The sequence below is a fragment of the Lissotriton vulgaris genome, chromosome 5 (genome assembly GCF_964263255.1).
Source record: "Lissotriton vulgaris chromosome 5, aLisVul1.2, whole genome shotgun sequence".
In the NCBI taxonomy this organism is placed as follows: Eukaryota; Metazoa; Chordata; class Amphibia; order Caudata; family Salamandridae; genus Lissotriton; species Lissotriton vulgaris.
Window position 1 is genome coordinate 1,884,496,976 of NC_141693.1, and position 17,065 is coordinate 1,884,514,040.

Here is a 17,065-nt window from a genome sequence, read left to right on the forward strand (position 1 = left end):
AACCATCAGGAAGTTGGCGACAGTTTTTGGATGGTTTGATTTACCCAGTCTCTCGCTATCGACCCAGGACCAATATGCCTTCTTCAATTCCTGTTTGGGAGGTGCAGTTTTATTTTCCCACGCAGATCCTAGACCAAGCAAGATGAGTGCCTTCTTAACCTCTCTAAGCCAGGCAATCTTTTGCCAACCAGGAAGGGACAAGACGTCTTTTAGGGCATCCGCATAACTGTGGAGTTCAGGGACGTTCCAAATTCTGGACCACAGTAATAAGGGGCGGAGTTTAGCTTGGTCGCAGATAGGGCGAGTACCTGCGTCGAGCAAGAGTGGGATTGTGGGAGTGCTCTGGGGTAGCCTCATCAAGTCTTTATGGAATTTATTTTCTAGGTGGGCCAAAGTGTCCACTCTCTGGGTTCCCCAAAGTTCTGCACCGTACAACGCTGCACTCACAACCCTGGCCCTATAAATGTCAAGAAGTGCCCCGATCGGTTTTGTGGAAGAGGCACGTTGTTCATTAAGTAAAGCGCCAACAACCCTCTTGTGGGTTAGAAATACTTTCTGGTGGTGGGCCTTCCAATTCATACTATCACAGAGGCGTATGCCTAGATAGTCAAATTCTTTGACCCGTTCTAATGGAACAGAGTCTAGAGTGGGGGGTTTTACAGATTTCTTCGGGGGGGTTTAGAACAAGAAATTTGGTCTTGCCAATATTTATTGCTAAGCCCTTGGTATCACAGAAGGCCTTAAAGCTGGTAAGTAGCGCCTGTATGCCTATGGGTGTCTTCGAAATCAGGAGGGTGTCATCGGCAAACAGGAGTGTCGGGATTTTCCTTCCAGCCAGGGATGGTGCATCAGCAGGATGTTGTAAAAGATGCTCCACCACTCCATTTACGTACAACGAGAACAGAGTGGGGGCAAGCACACACCCCTGGCGGACGCCCCTGTCTACTGGGATACACGGTGTTTTTTCTCCCTGGGCACCCCATCTGATTTGAGCAAAGTTGTTTGCATGGAATTTTATCAATAAGGCCAGAAGGTAGGGAGGTAGACCTAGACCGTCAAGGACTTTCCACAATAATGCTCGTGGGACCAGGTCGAAGGCCGTTTTTAAGTCTATAAAGACTAAATATAAACTGCCTCCTCCTAGCACCACTACCTTCCAATAGAGCATTAGAAGGCGGAAAGTCTGCTCGACGGTACCTGTCCCTGATCTAAACCCCGCTTGGAAATCGGATAATATCTGGTTGTCGTCCACCCACTCCAGAATCCTGCCCAATACCACTTTCCCCGCCACCTTTTGCGTAGTGTCCAACAAACTGATGGGGCGATAATTGGCTGGGTCTTCCCTGTTACCTTTCTTGAAAATAGGGACGACTTCAGCGCCCCTCCAGGAATCAGGGAAAGAACCCCCCAACGTAACCTCATTGAGTAGTTCTGCAATTAGTCTGCTCCAAAATGGGGGATTATTTTTTATCAAATCGCCCGGAATCCCGTCCGGGCCTGCCGCTTTGTTGGGAACAATACAACTAATTGCCTTATCTACTTCTACGGTGGTGAATGCAACTTCGTTTGGTGGGAGAACTGTGGAACTGAACCATAGTAGCGGGTCTGGTTGGGGGGGTCCTGTTTGCGCTGTATACAAGTTCGAAAAATGGGCAAACCAGACAGCGCCAGGGATGTTACAAGTCAATTGATGATCTACGGGCTTGTCTCTTGACCTTAGCAAGTCCCAAAACCCCTTGCCATCTTTCTTTGTACTTGCCTCCGTTAGATCACGCCAAAAATTGAAGTCATATGACCGCTTGGCCTCAGACACAGATTTCCTGTAGAATTTCCTTGCAGACCTGATGGCAGTTTGGTCTTTCCCTTTTACTGCGGCCACGAGTTCACTCTTAGCATTTCGACAATTCGCTGTAAACCACTTTCCATTTGTTCTCGGGACGCCTTTTGCAGCGCTTCTAGCGCTGGGTTTTGAAATGGTGAATAACCCACTTAGTGCTGTTACTGTCTCTAAAAATAGTGATAAAAACTTCTTACTATCACCATTTGTAGTACCAAACTTGGATTCAGCCTGTAGTAGGATGGTTTCAGCTTGTGTCATCCGTGCCTCATCTGCTGCGACTCTTGCCCATTTGAGACGTCTCCCACAATTCGAGGGGAGGATCTCACGTGAGGATTTCCATATCTGGTTGGTGGTTTCTTGAGAGCCCTGGTGCCAGGGAACAGAAATGGTTACAGCAAGAGGGTTGTGGTCACTATCACAGGTTTCTATAACCTCCATGTCTTGGTGGTATGACCAGAGGGTATAGTTGAGCATGACAAAGTCAATTCTGGAAGAGTGGCCCGTCCTATTATACGTGTGGGCACCCATGGGATCTGACCTAGAACGCCCATTCGTTGCTCTCAAATTATGCTCCATACAGAGAGCGTTTATATCGATCACCCTTTGTGACCATTTCGGGATCGGGTCAAGGTTCAAGATGGGGATTCCCCTCCTATTATCCTCCTCATTAGTGTCCAGAATATCTTCTGTAGCTAGAGGCTCAAAACAGCAGTTAAAATCGCCTGCCAGCAGGACGAGAGAATCAGCGTTGCAGGCAGCCAGGTTGTTGTTTAAACCTAATAAGGTTAAAGATCCTCCGTTCCTGCTGTCCCTTAAATAGATATTAAACAGTTCTAGCTTCCTTCCCCCTTTATGATGGAGTGTTAACCATTGGAGGTCAGGAGATTCAGTAGTTCTTTGGAGAACGCTGAGGTCTAGAGCTATATTAATCCAAATAAGGAGACCGCCGGACGGGCGTCCTTTGGAACCTTGTTGATGAACAGCCGGGACATAGAAGGTCGAGAAACCCACTCTATGTCTGGGTTCCTGGCACCATGTTTCCTGTAGCAAACAAATGTCGTAGGGTGCCAGGAAGGTGTTCCATTCGGGGTTGTCAAGGTTACGTTCGAGGCCAGCCACATTCCAGTTTAAGATCTTCAGTGAAGATTCACCGGGTGGAGAGATTTTAGGAACGTGAGTGAGTAAGGAAGAATTTTCTTCATCCGGGATAGTTGGTATTGGGGGGATCTTAGTCCTATGTAGTTCAGTGGGGGCAGCACTGCCTGGCAGTTTGATCTCCATTAGATTGAATTGGGCAAGAGGAGGTGGGGTCAGGCAGTGAGTGTCTGGCCGTAATTCCATCCTTATGCAGTCTGAAGTAGCCGTTTTAGTCAGATCCAAGACACGTGGCGTATGAATCAGGAGCCCGCCATCGTTATTTTGTGGGCTGTAAATTTGATTTCCAGATAATTCTGTGTCCATGGGAGACAAAGCTTTTTCTAGTTGTGGGGAAGCGGGGGACGCAAAAAGTCAATCGACCTCCTCCAGGCCTCCAAATCTGTTGTAGGTTGAAAGGCCATTCCAATGTAAAAGGGTGTCCATTGGCCTCGTAGGATGGATGTTCCATGGAGGGTGCTGCACCAAGGACCGGTTATCCGCTTGGGTATATACTTGGCGTGGAGGGTAAAAGTAGGATAACGGCCTCGGGATGACAAGGGATTCTTCGCTAGTTGGCCAAGAACAAATATGGCGTGCCGTATGTGGGTCATCAAACGTTACAACTACGCAGTCCCCTTGCTTGGATTTCTTTGTTGGGCCCACCCAGGGTATCCTACGGACCATCATTACCCGGCTTCTCTTGCCATTAGAAGCTGGTCTATTAACATTGAGCCAGTGCATTGTTTTGTTTTTCAAAGACCAATGGTTTTCGTATTGGTCAGTGCCGAGGACAGGGACACCTGTCAACACAACTACATATTCGTTGGCCTCTGGAGGGAGATCTATATAGCCTCCTCTAAAATTTTCTTTTGGGCGAGGGCCCTGGGTTTCAATAGGGTGGGGTCTAGTAGGTGGTACCAGATTTGGATTTGTTTTTTGCGGCTTAGGATTCCGTGCAGGGGCCTGTGGTTTGGAAGCCTGGGGTTTAGCGGTCGTGGAAATTTGATCCACAGCCACCGTCCTTGGCTTGGGAACAGGCCTTGCAGCAGCAGGTACTGGAGCGGGGTGCTGCTCAGCTTGTACAACAGGAGCTGGCAATTGTGAATCGGATATGGACACGCCCTGGTTTTCAAGATTTCTCAGGCCAAGCGTGGCCAGAGCAATAATGCTCTTCTCCATCTCGAGTAGATTGTTTTCTATCCTAGACAATCTTAAATCGAGAGGTGAGAGAAGTTTTTTTAGTGATTCCCAGACTTGATCTATGAATTCCTTCTCATTTTGTCCCTGGTCCTGCGCCTGCGACCCCTCAACCTCTGGAATGATGGTAGCTAGGCCATCTCCCATTTTTTGGCATACTGGCTGTGATCTTAAGGGACCCTCAGGTAAGACAGTACATGCCTGGATATTAGTCATTGTAAGATGATAGGAAACTGCCACTTTAGCCTTTTTGCGGGAGTAGGCTGAGCGTGATTGGCGTTTTCTTTTGGAATGCGCGCCAATAGCACAGGAAGTAGTTGGAATTACTTGGGCAGGAGAGTTAGGGGTGGGGGGCTGAGTATGGGGAAGTACAGGGAAACGTAGCTCTTCTAAAGTGCGTATTTGCTCTGAGGGGGGAGTGAGAGAAGGAGTGGTCGGGGGATGATGTAAATCGGCCTGAATAATGATACTATCTGGGCGAACAGGGCGGGCAGGGGTGACAGCAGAGGCTATATGGCCTAGGGATGATTTTTTCGAGTGGGCCATTACCTCAGACAACCTACGTGCGGCTGCCAGTTCTAGGGATACCCGGGTTTGGAGTTTGGATATTTCTTCATCAATAGCTATATTAGTGCGAGTGATGAAGTCATCCATAGGACCACTGACTTGTGAACCACCTTTGGCGGCCTTGCTACGAGTCATCCTAGTGCTCATAATGCTTACAATAGTGTTAGGGCCCTCACACACCCTGCTAGATAAGTTGCCTCTATTAAGCTGGCCTAGCTTAACACAATGGTAGATCAACAGGCGGGGTAGGAGTAGCAAGGGGGGTGGGCCGGGGCCGTCCGCTGCCGTCCTCGAACGGCCTCAAACGGCCCGCTCTTAGCCCGGTCTTCGCTCCGGGCTGCGTCCCGCGCTGCGGGAGGAGTGGCCCCAGATATAGTAGAGTCTGTGGGCGGTAGGCGGGCCGGCAGGGAGAGCGGACCGGAAGTGGTCAGCGGTCTCTCAGGGACTCCTGGGATTTGGAGTCCCTGATACGCTCGCAGCCCTGCAGCCCTCTGGTGGTGTTAGTCTCCCACTCCTCCTCACTTGCCGGCGAAGCGGCACCCGCGGAGCGGGTGCGGCGAGCTGTTGGCAAAAGTCCTCCTCACGATGTCCAGCCAGAGGTGAGCGCGTCCCAGCAAGCGCTATGCAGTAAGTCTCCCAATTGTCAGTTCCGCTGGTGGGGCTTTAACAAACCCTCAGATGGGCGGTGGGCGGGCCGGCAGGGAGAGCGGACCGGAAGTGGTCAGCGGTCTCTCAGGGACTCCTGGGATTTGGAGTCCCTGATACGCTCGCAGCCCTGCAGCCCTCTGGTGGTGTTAGTCTCCCACTCCTCCTCACTTGCCGGCGAAGCGGCACCCGCGGAGCGGGTGCGGCGAGCTGTTGGCAAAAGTCCTCCTCACGATGTCCAGCCAGAGGTGAGCGCGTCCCAGCAAGCGCTATGCAGTAGGTCTCCCAATTGTCAGTTCCGCTGGTGGGGCTTTAACAAACCCTCAGATGGGCGGTGGGCGGGCCGGCAGGGAGAGCGGACCGGAAGTGGTCAGCGGTCTCTCAGGGACTCCTGGGATTTGGAGTCCCTGATACGCTCGCAGCCCTGCAGCCCTCTGGTGGTGTTAGTCTCCCACTACTCCTCACTTGCCGGCGAAGCGGCACCCGCGGAGCGGGTGCGGCGAGCTGTTGGCAAAAGTCCTCCTCACGATGTCCAGCCAGAGGTGAGCGCGTCACAGCAAGTGCTATGCATATATATATATATATATATATATATACTAGCAGCCCGTCCCGACGTTGTCCAGGTATGAATTGCTGCCGGCCAATAGTATATTGTTTTGTAGGATTTAGTTTTGATAGCATTTCTTATCTGTGACAGGCCTGTGAAACGCTCCGATTCACAGTGCACTGCTGATGCACTTAAGAGTGCGCATTCAGTAGTGTGTGAACTCGAGTTTCCCTACTTTATTTTTCCTTGCAATATTATATAGCGCTAACTCGACAACATGGCATGAGCACAATTTACATTACACAAGAACACATTCATTTGTGGTAGGCACGGAGAGACAAATCGATTTGCCTGGAATCACAGATTCGAACGTAGCTCCCCAGCTCTAAAGTTCGCAATTCTAGAACTTGTGGCGGGAGGTGTGTCTAAAAGTGTATGTTGGTGCTGGCCATCAATGAGAGACCTGTGCATTTTTCAAATGGGTGGTGAAAAAATATGAGTATGTTGCTGGAGATGTGGGCCGCCGTGCCACCAATGTCCTTACTGGGGGAGGGTAAACATCCATTATTCCGCAACTTTCTTTCCGCATACCATCACTCCGCATACTTTCATTACGAAAGTACCATAACTCCGCAATGCCATTATAACAAATGGCATTACATTTTATATGCTTTTACCATGCATACATTTACAACAAAATTCGTTGTAAATGCATGAATGGTAAAAGCATGCTTTTTTATGTTTGGATAAGGTAAGTATGGGTATAGGGGTATATGTTTTGGGGTGTTTGGGTATTTTAAGGGTTCAGATATAGTTTTGGGTTATGGGGTACAGGGGTAGTTTTAGGGTTTAGGGATATGTATGGGTTTTGGGGTACAGGGGTATTTTTAGGGTTCAGGGCTAGGTTTGAGTTTTGGGGTATAGGGGTATTTTTAGGGGTACAGGGGTAGGTTTGGGTTTTGGGGTACAGGGGTATTGTAAGGGTTCAGGGCTAGGTTTGGGTTTTGGGGTACAGGGGTATTTTTAGGGTTCAGGGCAAGGTTTGGGTTTTGGGGTACAGGGGTATTTTAGGATTCAGGGGTAGCTTTGGGTTTTGGGGTACAGGGGTATTTTAAGGGTTCAGGGCTAGGTTTGGGTTTTGGGGTAAAGGGGTATTTTAGGATTCAGGGGTAGGTTTGGGTTTTGAGGTACAGTGGTATTTTTACGGTTCAGGGCTAGGTTTGGGGTACTGGGGTATTTTTAGGGTTCAGGGGTAGGTTTGGGTTTTGAGGTACAGTGGTTTTTTTACGATTCAGGGCTAGGTTTGGGTTTTGGGTTACAGGGGTATTTTTATGTATAGGTTTGGGTTTTGGGGTACAGGGTATATTTATAGGGTTAAGATGGGTTAGTGTTTAAGGGTGTTGGGGTATTTTAAGGAGTAAGGGTGGGTTATGATTATGGGATGCAGGGGTATTTAAAGGGAGCAGGGTGGGATTAGCACACAATATGAGACATGGCATGAAGGGCGGAACGTACCACATGCCCCCAGCGTTTGTCACGCCCCCAGCACACGCCCACAGCACAACACAGACACGCCCACAAGGGACTACTTTGCTGGCACGGTTCTTTTACCTTTTAAATGTATATGGTGGGCGTCTGCATAGCCTATGTCCTTCTGCTGCAACTGCCCTTTCCAACGCTGTATTGGTAGTTGTGATTGGTGCTGTGCTTCCTGAGATTACCCGCCTCAAAGGTTTGGGCTCTCTCTTTATTATATTAGTATGGATTAGTATGGATATACACACACAAATATACAAACATATATTTAATGTTTTAATATTGTACTTTTACAATGTATATGACTTTACCACACATGCATTTGCGTTATAATGGCATGCGTGATAAAGTCATATGCATTGTAAAAGTTTTAGAAATGATGGCTTTGCGGAGTAATAGTCCTGTGTTATAAAAATTGCAGAGTGATGGTATGCGGGATGTTGGTTTACGGAATATCATCACATATTCGTTTCCCGCTGTTCTTATTTTTTTATGACCCACACCGACGCTCTTCGGCCCTGAGTGCTTTTCATACTCACCCAGGCCAAGGCACACACTGCGTTCGTCCCTTTCAGACGCGCCAAGGCACACACTGCATTCGGCACCCCCAGTATGTGTGAGACAATGGGCAGTCCCCCAAGGGAATCGAGCGAATGGTTACTTACAACGCTTCCTGATGAACGCCTTTGTCACACCCCCAGCACACGGCCACAGCAGACGATCTGATTAATGTACGACCCAGATGGCATGAAGTGCGGAACGTAGTACACGCCCCCAGCGTTTGTCACGCCCCCAGCGTGCCCCTTGATGCGTCGCAATTGCGTAATTGGCGCTTCACATTGCATGAAGGGCGGAAACACGGCCACAGCGTTTGTCACGCCCACAGCGTTCCCCTTGATGCGGCGCAATTGCGTAATTGGCGCTTGTATGTACGACTCACATGGCATGAAGGGCAGAAAGTACCACACGCCCACAGCAGTTTGAGTCACGCCCCCAGCAGAACACAGAGACGCCCACAAGGGACTACTTTGCTGGCACAGTTTTTTTACCTTTAAATGTATATGGTGGCCGTCTGCATAGCCTATGTCCTTCTGCTGCAACTGCCCTTTCCAACGCTGTATTGGGTGTTGTGATTCGTGCTGTGGTTACTGAGATTACCCGCCTCAAAGGTTTGGGCTCTCTCTTTATAATATTAGTATGGATATATATATATATATATATATATATATATATATATATTATATATATATATATATATATATATATATATATATATATATATATATATATTTCGAAGCTCCATCTGCTTCTCTTCAGGGGCTTTAACGGAAGCGGTGTGCGCACCCGTTACACTTCTCCAATTTGATATAACTCACCGCCGATGGGAGGCTCCAATGAGACTTCTGGGAAGTGTAGTGCGGAAAGCACACAATCAAGTCCTGTATGGACTCCACAAGTGGGCCCGTCCTCAATCCCATGTACGGCTGCTACTTCACTGCCGTGACCCCCACGTTAACGGGGTGGTGCATACTCCGCGGCTGGACTGCCGCGTGTAAATTGTCGCTCCAGGTTGTCCACCTCTTGAGTAGCACACGAGCAGCAGCTTTATTTATGTGTAGGTGAGGGCGGGGATCCGCTTGTAGACGCCGCTCCGTAATGGATCTGCCCGACGCGTTTCGAAGCTCCATCTGCTTCTCTTCAGGGGCTTTAACGGAAGCGGTGTGCGCACCCGTTACACTTCTCCAATTTGATATAACTCACCGCCGATGGGATCCCCGTCCTCACCTACACATAAATAAAGCTGCTGCTCGCGTGCTACTCAAGAGGTGGACAACCTGGAGCGACAATATATATATATATATATATATATATATTGTATTATGGATGTTAACAAAGTGCATAAAAATGAAATGCACAGACAAACTCTGCTTAATATAGTACCATCCTAATATTGCCCTATACCAGTAATCTTCAAATGGTGGGTTGGCTCAGCTTTTGGGTAATTCTTATATTATGCCCACAGAGTTGGACTGGGACAGAAAAAAGGCTCGTCCATCAAAATTAAAGTGGCTCTCGTTAGCTAATCAGAAAGTGTCCCAGATTTGCAAATTGGGGTTGTTTTCAACTTGAAAGCCTGTATAGCTGTTTTACAAGGTATTGGAAGCTACTTACATTTGTGCTTGTTGCAGGCAATGTTTGTGGTAATATCTGGGAAATCAAAAGTAAAAACCAACCCACCAGACCCTAAAACAGGCCCACAAACACCCAGAAATAGAGTGGCCACACACTGACTTGGCAGACCAGCTCATGCAGACCGGTTTCTGGCATTACAGCCGTCTTTGGCCCGGCTTGCTTGAAACCGGTCCCCGGAAGCTTGTTTCCTTCCCAGTAAAAGAATTGGCTTGGTAGTTTGGTCTGCCCTGTTCCCATGATGCACTGGGCCAGGGACAGACTAATTTGCATGTAGCCAGGTTCTGAGCTGGGATGGTGCAGTGAGCTAAAGAACAGTGATGGATCAGACCCTGATCTGTTGACTGGGTACGAGTGTTCTGCTTGATTCAGATACTCTGTCCATCACCACCCCTTTTCTGAATAAGAAAAAAACACAGCACAACAGACGACATCCGCACCCTACTGGACAAAGGAGAAACAGCAGCACTCATCCTCCTCGACCTCTCAGAGGCGTTCAACTCAGTCTCTCACTGCACCCTAATACACAGACTCCACGAGGCAGGGATTCAAGACAAGGCCCTTGACTGGATCCGCTCCTTCCTCTCCGACAGAACGCAGCGGGTCAGACTCCCTCCCCCCACCCCCCCTTTCCCCTCGGACCCTACACCAACCACCTGTGGAGACCCTCCGGGGTCATCCCTCAGCCCTATGCTCTTCAACGTCCACATGGCTCCGCTCGCCCCATCGTCAGAACCTATGGACTCACCATTGTGTCATACACAGACGACACCCAAATAATCCTCTCCCTATCCAACGAACCCAACACTACCAGACAATTTTCGAGAAGGCATGAACGCCGTCACCAATTGAATAAAAAACACCAACAAAACAGAAGTACTCATCATGGGCCACCCCCCCGACGCCTGGAACGACACCTGGTGGCCCCCCGCCCTCGGACGTCCGCCCACCCCCACGGACCACACACGCAACCTGGGAGTCATCCTGGACTCCGAACTCAAAATGGACCGCCAGATCAACGCCGTCTCATCCTCCTGCTTCCACACCCTCCGCCTCCTACGCAAGACCTTCAAATGGATCCCCCTCGAACACAGAAAAACCATCACTCACGCCCTGGTCACCAGCAGACTCGACTACTGAAACGCACTCTACGCCGGAATAAACAAAAACCTCACACACAAGCTACAGAACATCCAGAACGCCGCCGCAAGACTCGTCCTCAACCTGCCAAGACACTGCATCATCTCCCGGCATCTGCGCACACGCCACTGGCTCCCCCTCGAATCTAGAGTCGGCTTCAAGATTCTCACCCACGCTCACAAGGCCCTCCACAACACCGGACCAGCATACCTAAACAGCCAAGGACCCTATGATCAGCCCAGCTCTCTTATGCCATGGTCCCCTGCACCATAAAGACCATATCAGGCGGCCGCTCCTACACTTTCCTCGCCGTCAGAGCCTGGAACGCCCTCCTTCTCCACCTCAGACAGACAACATCGCTTCCCATCTTCACAAGAAACCTCAAAACCTGGCTCTTCTACGGACCCCCTCCTTGATGGACTGGAACCTGCGAAACCCTCCTCCCCCAGCGCCTTGAGACCCTCACGGGTGAGTAGTAGCGCTTAACAAACACAACTCCACCCCCCCCCCCCACCTGACAACAATGCCATTAGTGATTATATCCAAGCACAGGGGATGATTTTGTACTGCACGTATCCTGAAGTCATGTATTTAGAAATCCTCTTGTATGTAATAATGAAGAAAAAGGAGGGAAATTGAAATAAAACAATTGCCCAGAGTCAGACAATTTGGTCAAGTGGAGAAGCTGGGATTCGTCCCAGATTTTCTGGTTTCACATAGCGCAATTGAGTCTAGCCACTAGATATACATGCTTCGCTTCCCCTACACCCACTTTACACCCCACCTCCCGCTGGCATCAGTGCAGCCCTCGGTCACACCAAAGACCAAACTTTGCGGCCCCCGGAAAAATGTTAGTGAGTACCCATGTTCTAGAACAAACATTTATGAGTATCTCTATAACAATGCATACTAATCATTCATTCATATATTTGTTTTTTTATATTTTCACCAATATCTGGGACGGCGTTGATAGTCGCGACGTCCCTGCGATGGTACACTAGGGGGCCGCTGCAAATATCGTACGCGACTAAAAAATCTATTTTAGAAATATAACTTCTGTCACTAACACCTCCATTTCTCAACCATGGTATCAGAGCATCTCCACCCTGACCCCTTATGACCGTATCACACAGATTTTCAGCCCCGGGAACCATTCTATGCACTGTAGATGGTTCTGATGCACCAGATTCCCTGTGCTACGGCGCAGAATGCTCTAAAGATATACACAAAACCATCAGTAGTGGTTGCATTTTTACAGGGTGCCCAAAGGACTAGAGGCTCAGAACCTTGCTGTAACAAAGGTAGATTTGGAGACACAGAGCCTGTGGTTCAAATTAACATCTCTCTACATTGCTTGGTAGATTTTGATTCAGTGAATTGTTCTGGATTCAGAGCTGTTCCACCACCTACCTCCCCATCTCCCTGGCCAGGTGTAGAAGCCATGGTAATTCCTAAGGCCTTTGAGAGTGACTGGAAGGGACAGACTCATCTATCCTTGCAGGAAGGAGGAGGTCAGGGATGTAGCAGGCTCACGAAAGGCAGCTATAGTCAATAACTTCTATACAACAAGCATCTGCAATGCAATAGGTCTCGCATTTTCACGAGTTTGAGCTATTGGCATTGTAAGTGACAATGCCTTTTATTTATATTTTGGTTTTTAAAACATTAACCCCTTCCATGCTGATGACGAACCCCAGCCGTCATGCACTACGGTGCTCGTGTGCTGATGACGGCTGGGGTTCGTCACGGCCCGCCCCTGTTCGTGCTGTTTACAGCACACCAGGGGAATCGCGGCCGCATGGAAGGGGTTAATAAAACATTTACAATGCCAATAGCATAAACTCTCACAAATGCGAGGCCTGTTGCTTTCCAAATGCTTGTTTAAACGTGTGTGTGTGTGGGGGGGGGTGCAAACAGACGGTAGCAGAAGGAACACAGAAAGGAAGTGTGTGGGGAAGCAAAACTGTGGGTATGGGAAGCAAAAATGATGGAACGGTTGGGGAAGGGGCATCAAGGGCATAGGGAAGCAAATGATAGACAGCAATGTGACGGGCAGGGGGAGAAAAGCAAATGAGCGAGAGCAGCGTTAAGCTGGAGATGAAAGCACACTCTTTACAGGTAATCTGAACCAAGGGGCAAAGCGCAGCGAGCTGCCACTTTGGAGCTGGAGAACTGCTCAGTAAAGCACTCCAATACCTTCTGGTCGGGTTCGCACTTGCGGTTGTGAAAGAGTGTGTCCATAGAGACATTTGTAGGCAAAGACTATCATGCTTTTTTGGATCCATCTCACAGAGGATAAAATTGAGAGAAGAGGGTAAGAGCCCTTTGTTAAAGTCATGGTTTTTAGCAAGTGAGTGGAGGAGCAAACGTAAAGCATATTCATGTTTAACATAGATGTTCGTTCAGAAAATAGAGACGCCAGATCTAGCTGAATTTACATCACGCATCTTTGACCTCCCTAAAGGCATCGCTGAGTTACCCCTTCTGTCTCTTATGGCCCCTGAAAAGCCCCCGTTTGTTACGAGTTAATCATACCGTTGGTCACACCTGCGCATGAGAGACCCTCCTGCAGTAAGAGAAACTCATTAAAGAAAATAGTGCTTACAGACTAAAGAAGACGTACCGTGTAACAACTGAAGTAAAAGGGCCAGTCCTCATGGGAGGTACAAATGAAGACAAGGCGGTACTAAGGAGGAAATAACAAGCCTAATGACGAATCAGAAGCCAGCCTTTACGGAGGATAATGACATAAGCCAGTGAAAAATGTGGGCGGTGTTTCAAACACACACTCCAATACAGCATGGCTCGCAGAGCAGCGCATGCGCAGTCTAGGCTTTCACCTAAAAAGTGATGTATGGGATGCTTGAATAATGCAGCCGGAGTAATTACCAGTGGCCGAGATTGATTCAAGCATTCCGCCCATCGCTTTTTTTCTATACCTTAGTGTCTTGCCCTAAGTGGGACGGGTATGCCCAGACGTGGGTCCTGTGAACACTGAAACCAAGCAATACCTGGCTGAAACAATAACTGGGGGAAAGCCAGTCCTGTGTTGCTTGTGTTTCAGTTCAGGAAGGACCTGGTCTGGCTGTTCAGTCTGAACTGTTCCCATTGGATCAGGGTCAAGAGTGATTTGCATATGGCTGGGCCCTGAACTGAGGTGGCATGTTGTTCAAAATAACGATGGGACTATAAAGTGGCCCCAAGAATATACCACCGGCTGAAATTAATTCAAACATTTCATGCATCATTTTGTATATAATTTAAGCTCTCCTTTGTATGCCACATCTCCCCTCCACAGCAAACTCCATCCATGGTTGGTCAAAAATCCTGGAACACAGTAATGCTCGAAATAGCTAGAACCTATATTGAGAACTAATCAACTCTCATGTAACTTTCGAAGTCTGAGATGCTCCTCCAACCACAAAATGATTGGACACAGAATGATCAACTGAGTCAGTGGCCATCGACAACTAGTGCCTCTCCTGTGCGAGGTGCAATGCTTATTGGGTTCCAGACAGTAGACTACATCTCATAGAGCTGCAGATGAAGGTAGAAAGTGGGAGAAGTGGGGTTACTGTGGCAGCTCTTGCAACTACAAAGGAATGACGGATGACCTGACGCCCCCATCAAAGAAACAACTGTTAGTGGAAGCGGGAGGGAAAGTAATGAAGGAAACCAGGTGCCCAGGTCAGCAGAGACTTCGGCAGCCTACCCGAAACCCTTCCACTATTTTGGATCACCACACACCGATGAGGATAACAAAGAATCAAGCACCTAGTCTCTCTAATGAGCAAAGAGGCCTCTCACTCACCCTGCAGGTGCACCTTCTTAACATGTCCCACACATAGGGAAGCAAAAGACCCTGGTTAAGGAAGACTCCAGAGATAGTCTGTAGATTATGTGTTGTACGTGGCCTGCTTGCCATTCTTGCCTGGTATAGCCCTTAACTTGAAGTTACTCTGCCAACCTATGTTACTCCATCCTATCCTGTCTGTTGAGTCACTTTTCCTTATGTTGTCTTGTTCCTCTGTGTACGTAAAAGGCTGCCACGTCCACTGTACCTGTGTGTAGGTGGAGTGGACAGGCTAAAGTCAACTGGTCCTGTATGCATCACTTAATCCCAGTGCAAACAAGCATCATTAGAAGCTCATCATCGAAAATCATGTGCTGGAGAACAAGGCCATCATAATTCCGTTGATTGATAAGGAGCCATCCCCAGAATATCGCAATATGCTTATCGTAATAAATGTGGTGCCAGCTACGGTGCCCATGAGCATGTATTTTATGTGTGAGTACACGCCCATCCTCGCAATCCCCATGCTAGAAAACATGCACCATAAACTGTGTCGCTAACCCAAGCATCATACTACCTTAGGTAAATCACTCATCACCATGATCTGTTAGTAGACAACATGCTAGTCATCAAATTTCCTGTCCAAATGGATAAGTAACGTTTACAGAGCAGAACAATGTTGATAAAATACAGATATAGAGTAGGTATCTCAGCCTCAGCAGGACAGTTGTATATTGTGCTGTGTTATTGTACAACAATGTCTCTACATGGCTTTGAAAATACTGAATTTCTTGTTTCAGGGGAAGTTTTGGAGTTTTCTAAACCCTTTAAAGAGGAAGCTGAGCAATATCCTTGAACTGCATCACAAGGAGGAGACGGAAGCGAAACAGATCGAGGTAAGGGAACAGAAATCAACAGTTTCCAGATGACCACAGCATTTGTGTTTGGTGTTGGACGTACCTGGCTCAGAGTTGTCCTGACTGTGAAACTATCATCTGCGATTTGCTTGACCATAAAAGTATAATGTCAATCTAAGGATCCAGAGGTTACCTGAGCTATTGTTTGGATATTATTTAAATGCAATCTAGCTTTAACCATATCGATGATTCATGTGTAGCTACCTTTTTGGGGAAGAGGACGCACAGTCGAAGGGTGATAGTAGCAAGGATATTAATATGCATTACTACATGTTCAGGAGTCCAAGAGGTGTAGTCTCCAGTTCCCCCTCAACCTCCAGTATTTGATATATTTTTCTGCACGTGTAATTTGAAGGTGGTCACTGATACGGCCTGAATTGCTCAGACTCCCTCTGCAATCTCCCTTCATTACTATTCTTAACCACAAGGGCATTTAAAGCTTGGCATTGATGGCCAGCACAGCTGGAACTTTAGGAGATGGTTCCTCGCTCCTGGGTTGTAAATCCACCCATGGGTGCTGTCGAGTCCTAAGCTAGCAGCGCTGCGCAGGTGGCGGTGCGCGCAATCAAGGACTCAGGACACGCTGTTGGTCTCCGCGTGGTCCGGACTAACTCCGTGGCCCCGCCTCTCTTTATTTAAAGCATGCGCGACCGTGACGTATCACGGCCGCGTTAACGCACTAGTGCGTACGTGATAACTCGCCTGTACGCAGGCGGCTTCTCGAACATTACATCCCTTTCAACCTTTATTGAAATTCAAAAACTCAAAACGACACTATGGAAAACAGTCTAGTGCAAAACTCTTGGCAGTTCAAAATACAGTTCTCAATAGCCGGGGGCATGGTTAAACAAAAGTCAAAATGGCCGGCAGGCCTGTTACCAGTTTACGTTGCAGATACCGCCATCTCAGCCCACAGCGAAGTCGGCCAGTTGCGAGGAGGGCGCGGGGTTTCTTCTCAGTCCATAGCCCGCGGCTTCTCCCCTGAACAGGACCCTTCGGGGTACACTCGAAGGGGCCGGGGCTGACGGCGAAGCCTCTCCGGGAGTCTGATGGCTGGCGATCCTCTCGACCTCTGGACTCGGGGGACCTGTCTCGGCTTGTTCCATCAAGTCTCTTGGCCCCGCCGATGATGCTGGGGGGCTGGGTGTGGAAGGATTAGGCCTCGGGGAATCCTGTCCCTGGCGCTCTCCGGCGGGGGCGGCTGCTCGCTTGAAGAATGAAACGTTCGTGGTGACACTTTCGCCATCTCTCTGGGCAGTTATCATTGTGCCTGACCGACGAGTGACGGTCCACGGTCGAGGCTCAAAGGGGAGCCGGAACTTGCTTCCTGGGAACCGGTCCCGCATGTAGACTCTATCTCGTTCCTCGATCGGGGATTCTCTACCCCGTCGTCTGACACTGGCCTGTTCGTTGGAGCGCCTCCGATTGGCCTGGGCCAGACGTGGGTCTGCTCTCGTTGGAGTCCATGTGCGGTGGTGAGGAATGGTATCCCGGACTATCCGGCCCATGGTGGAGGGTCCTGGGGCCGCGGTGGTGGTGCGGTGAGGTGTGAGTCT

General features: G+C 48.9%; 1 protein-coding gene across 2 annotated transcripts in view; it reads left to right on the plus strand.

Moving 5' to 3' along the window:
- The window catches only part of LOC147717623 (E3 ubiquitin-protein ligase TRIM39-like), a 210,172-nt gene that overhangs the window by 18,454 nt on the left and 174,653 nt on the right, over positions 1 to 17,065 (plus strand). For both annotated transcript variants that reach the window (XM_086924419.1, XM_086924420.1), the window contains exon 2: positions 15,393 to 15,488. In XM_086924419.1, the coding sequence (XP_086780545.1) occupies positions 15,393 to 15,488 (96 nt within the window). The remainder of the gene's footprint in view (positions 1 to 15,392; positions 15,489 to 17,065) is intronic.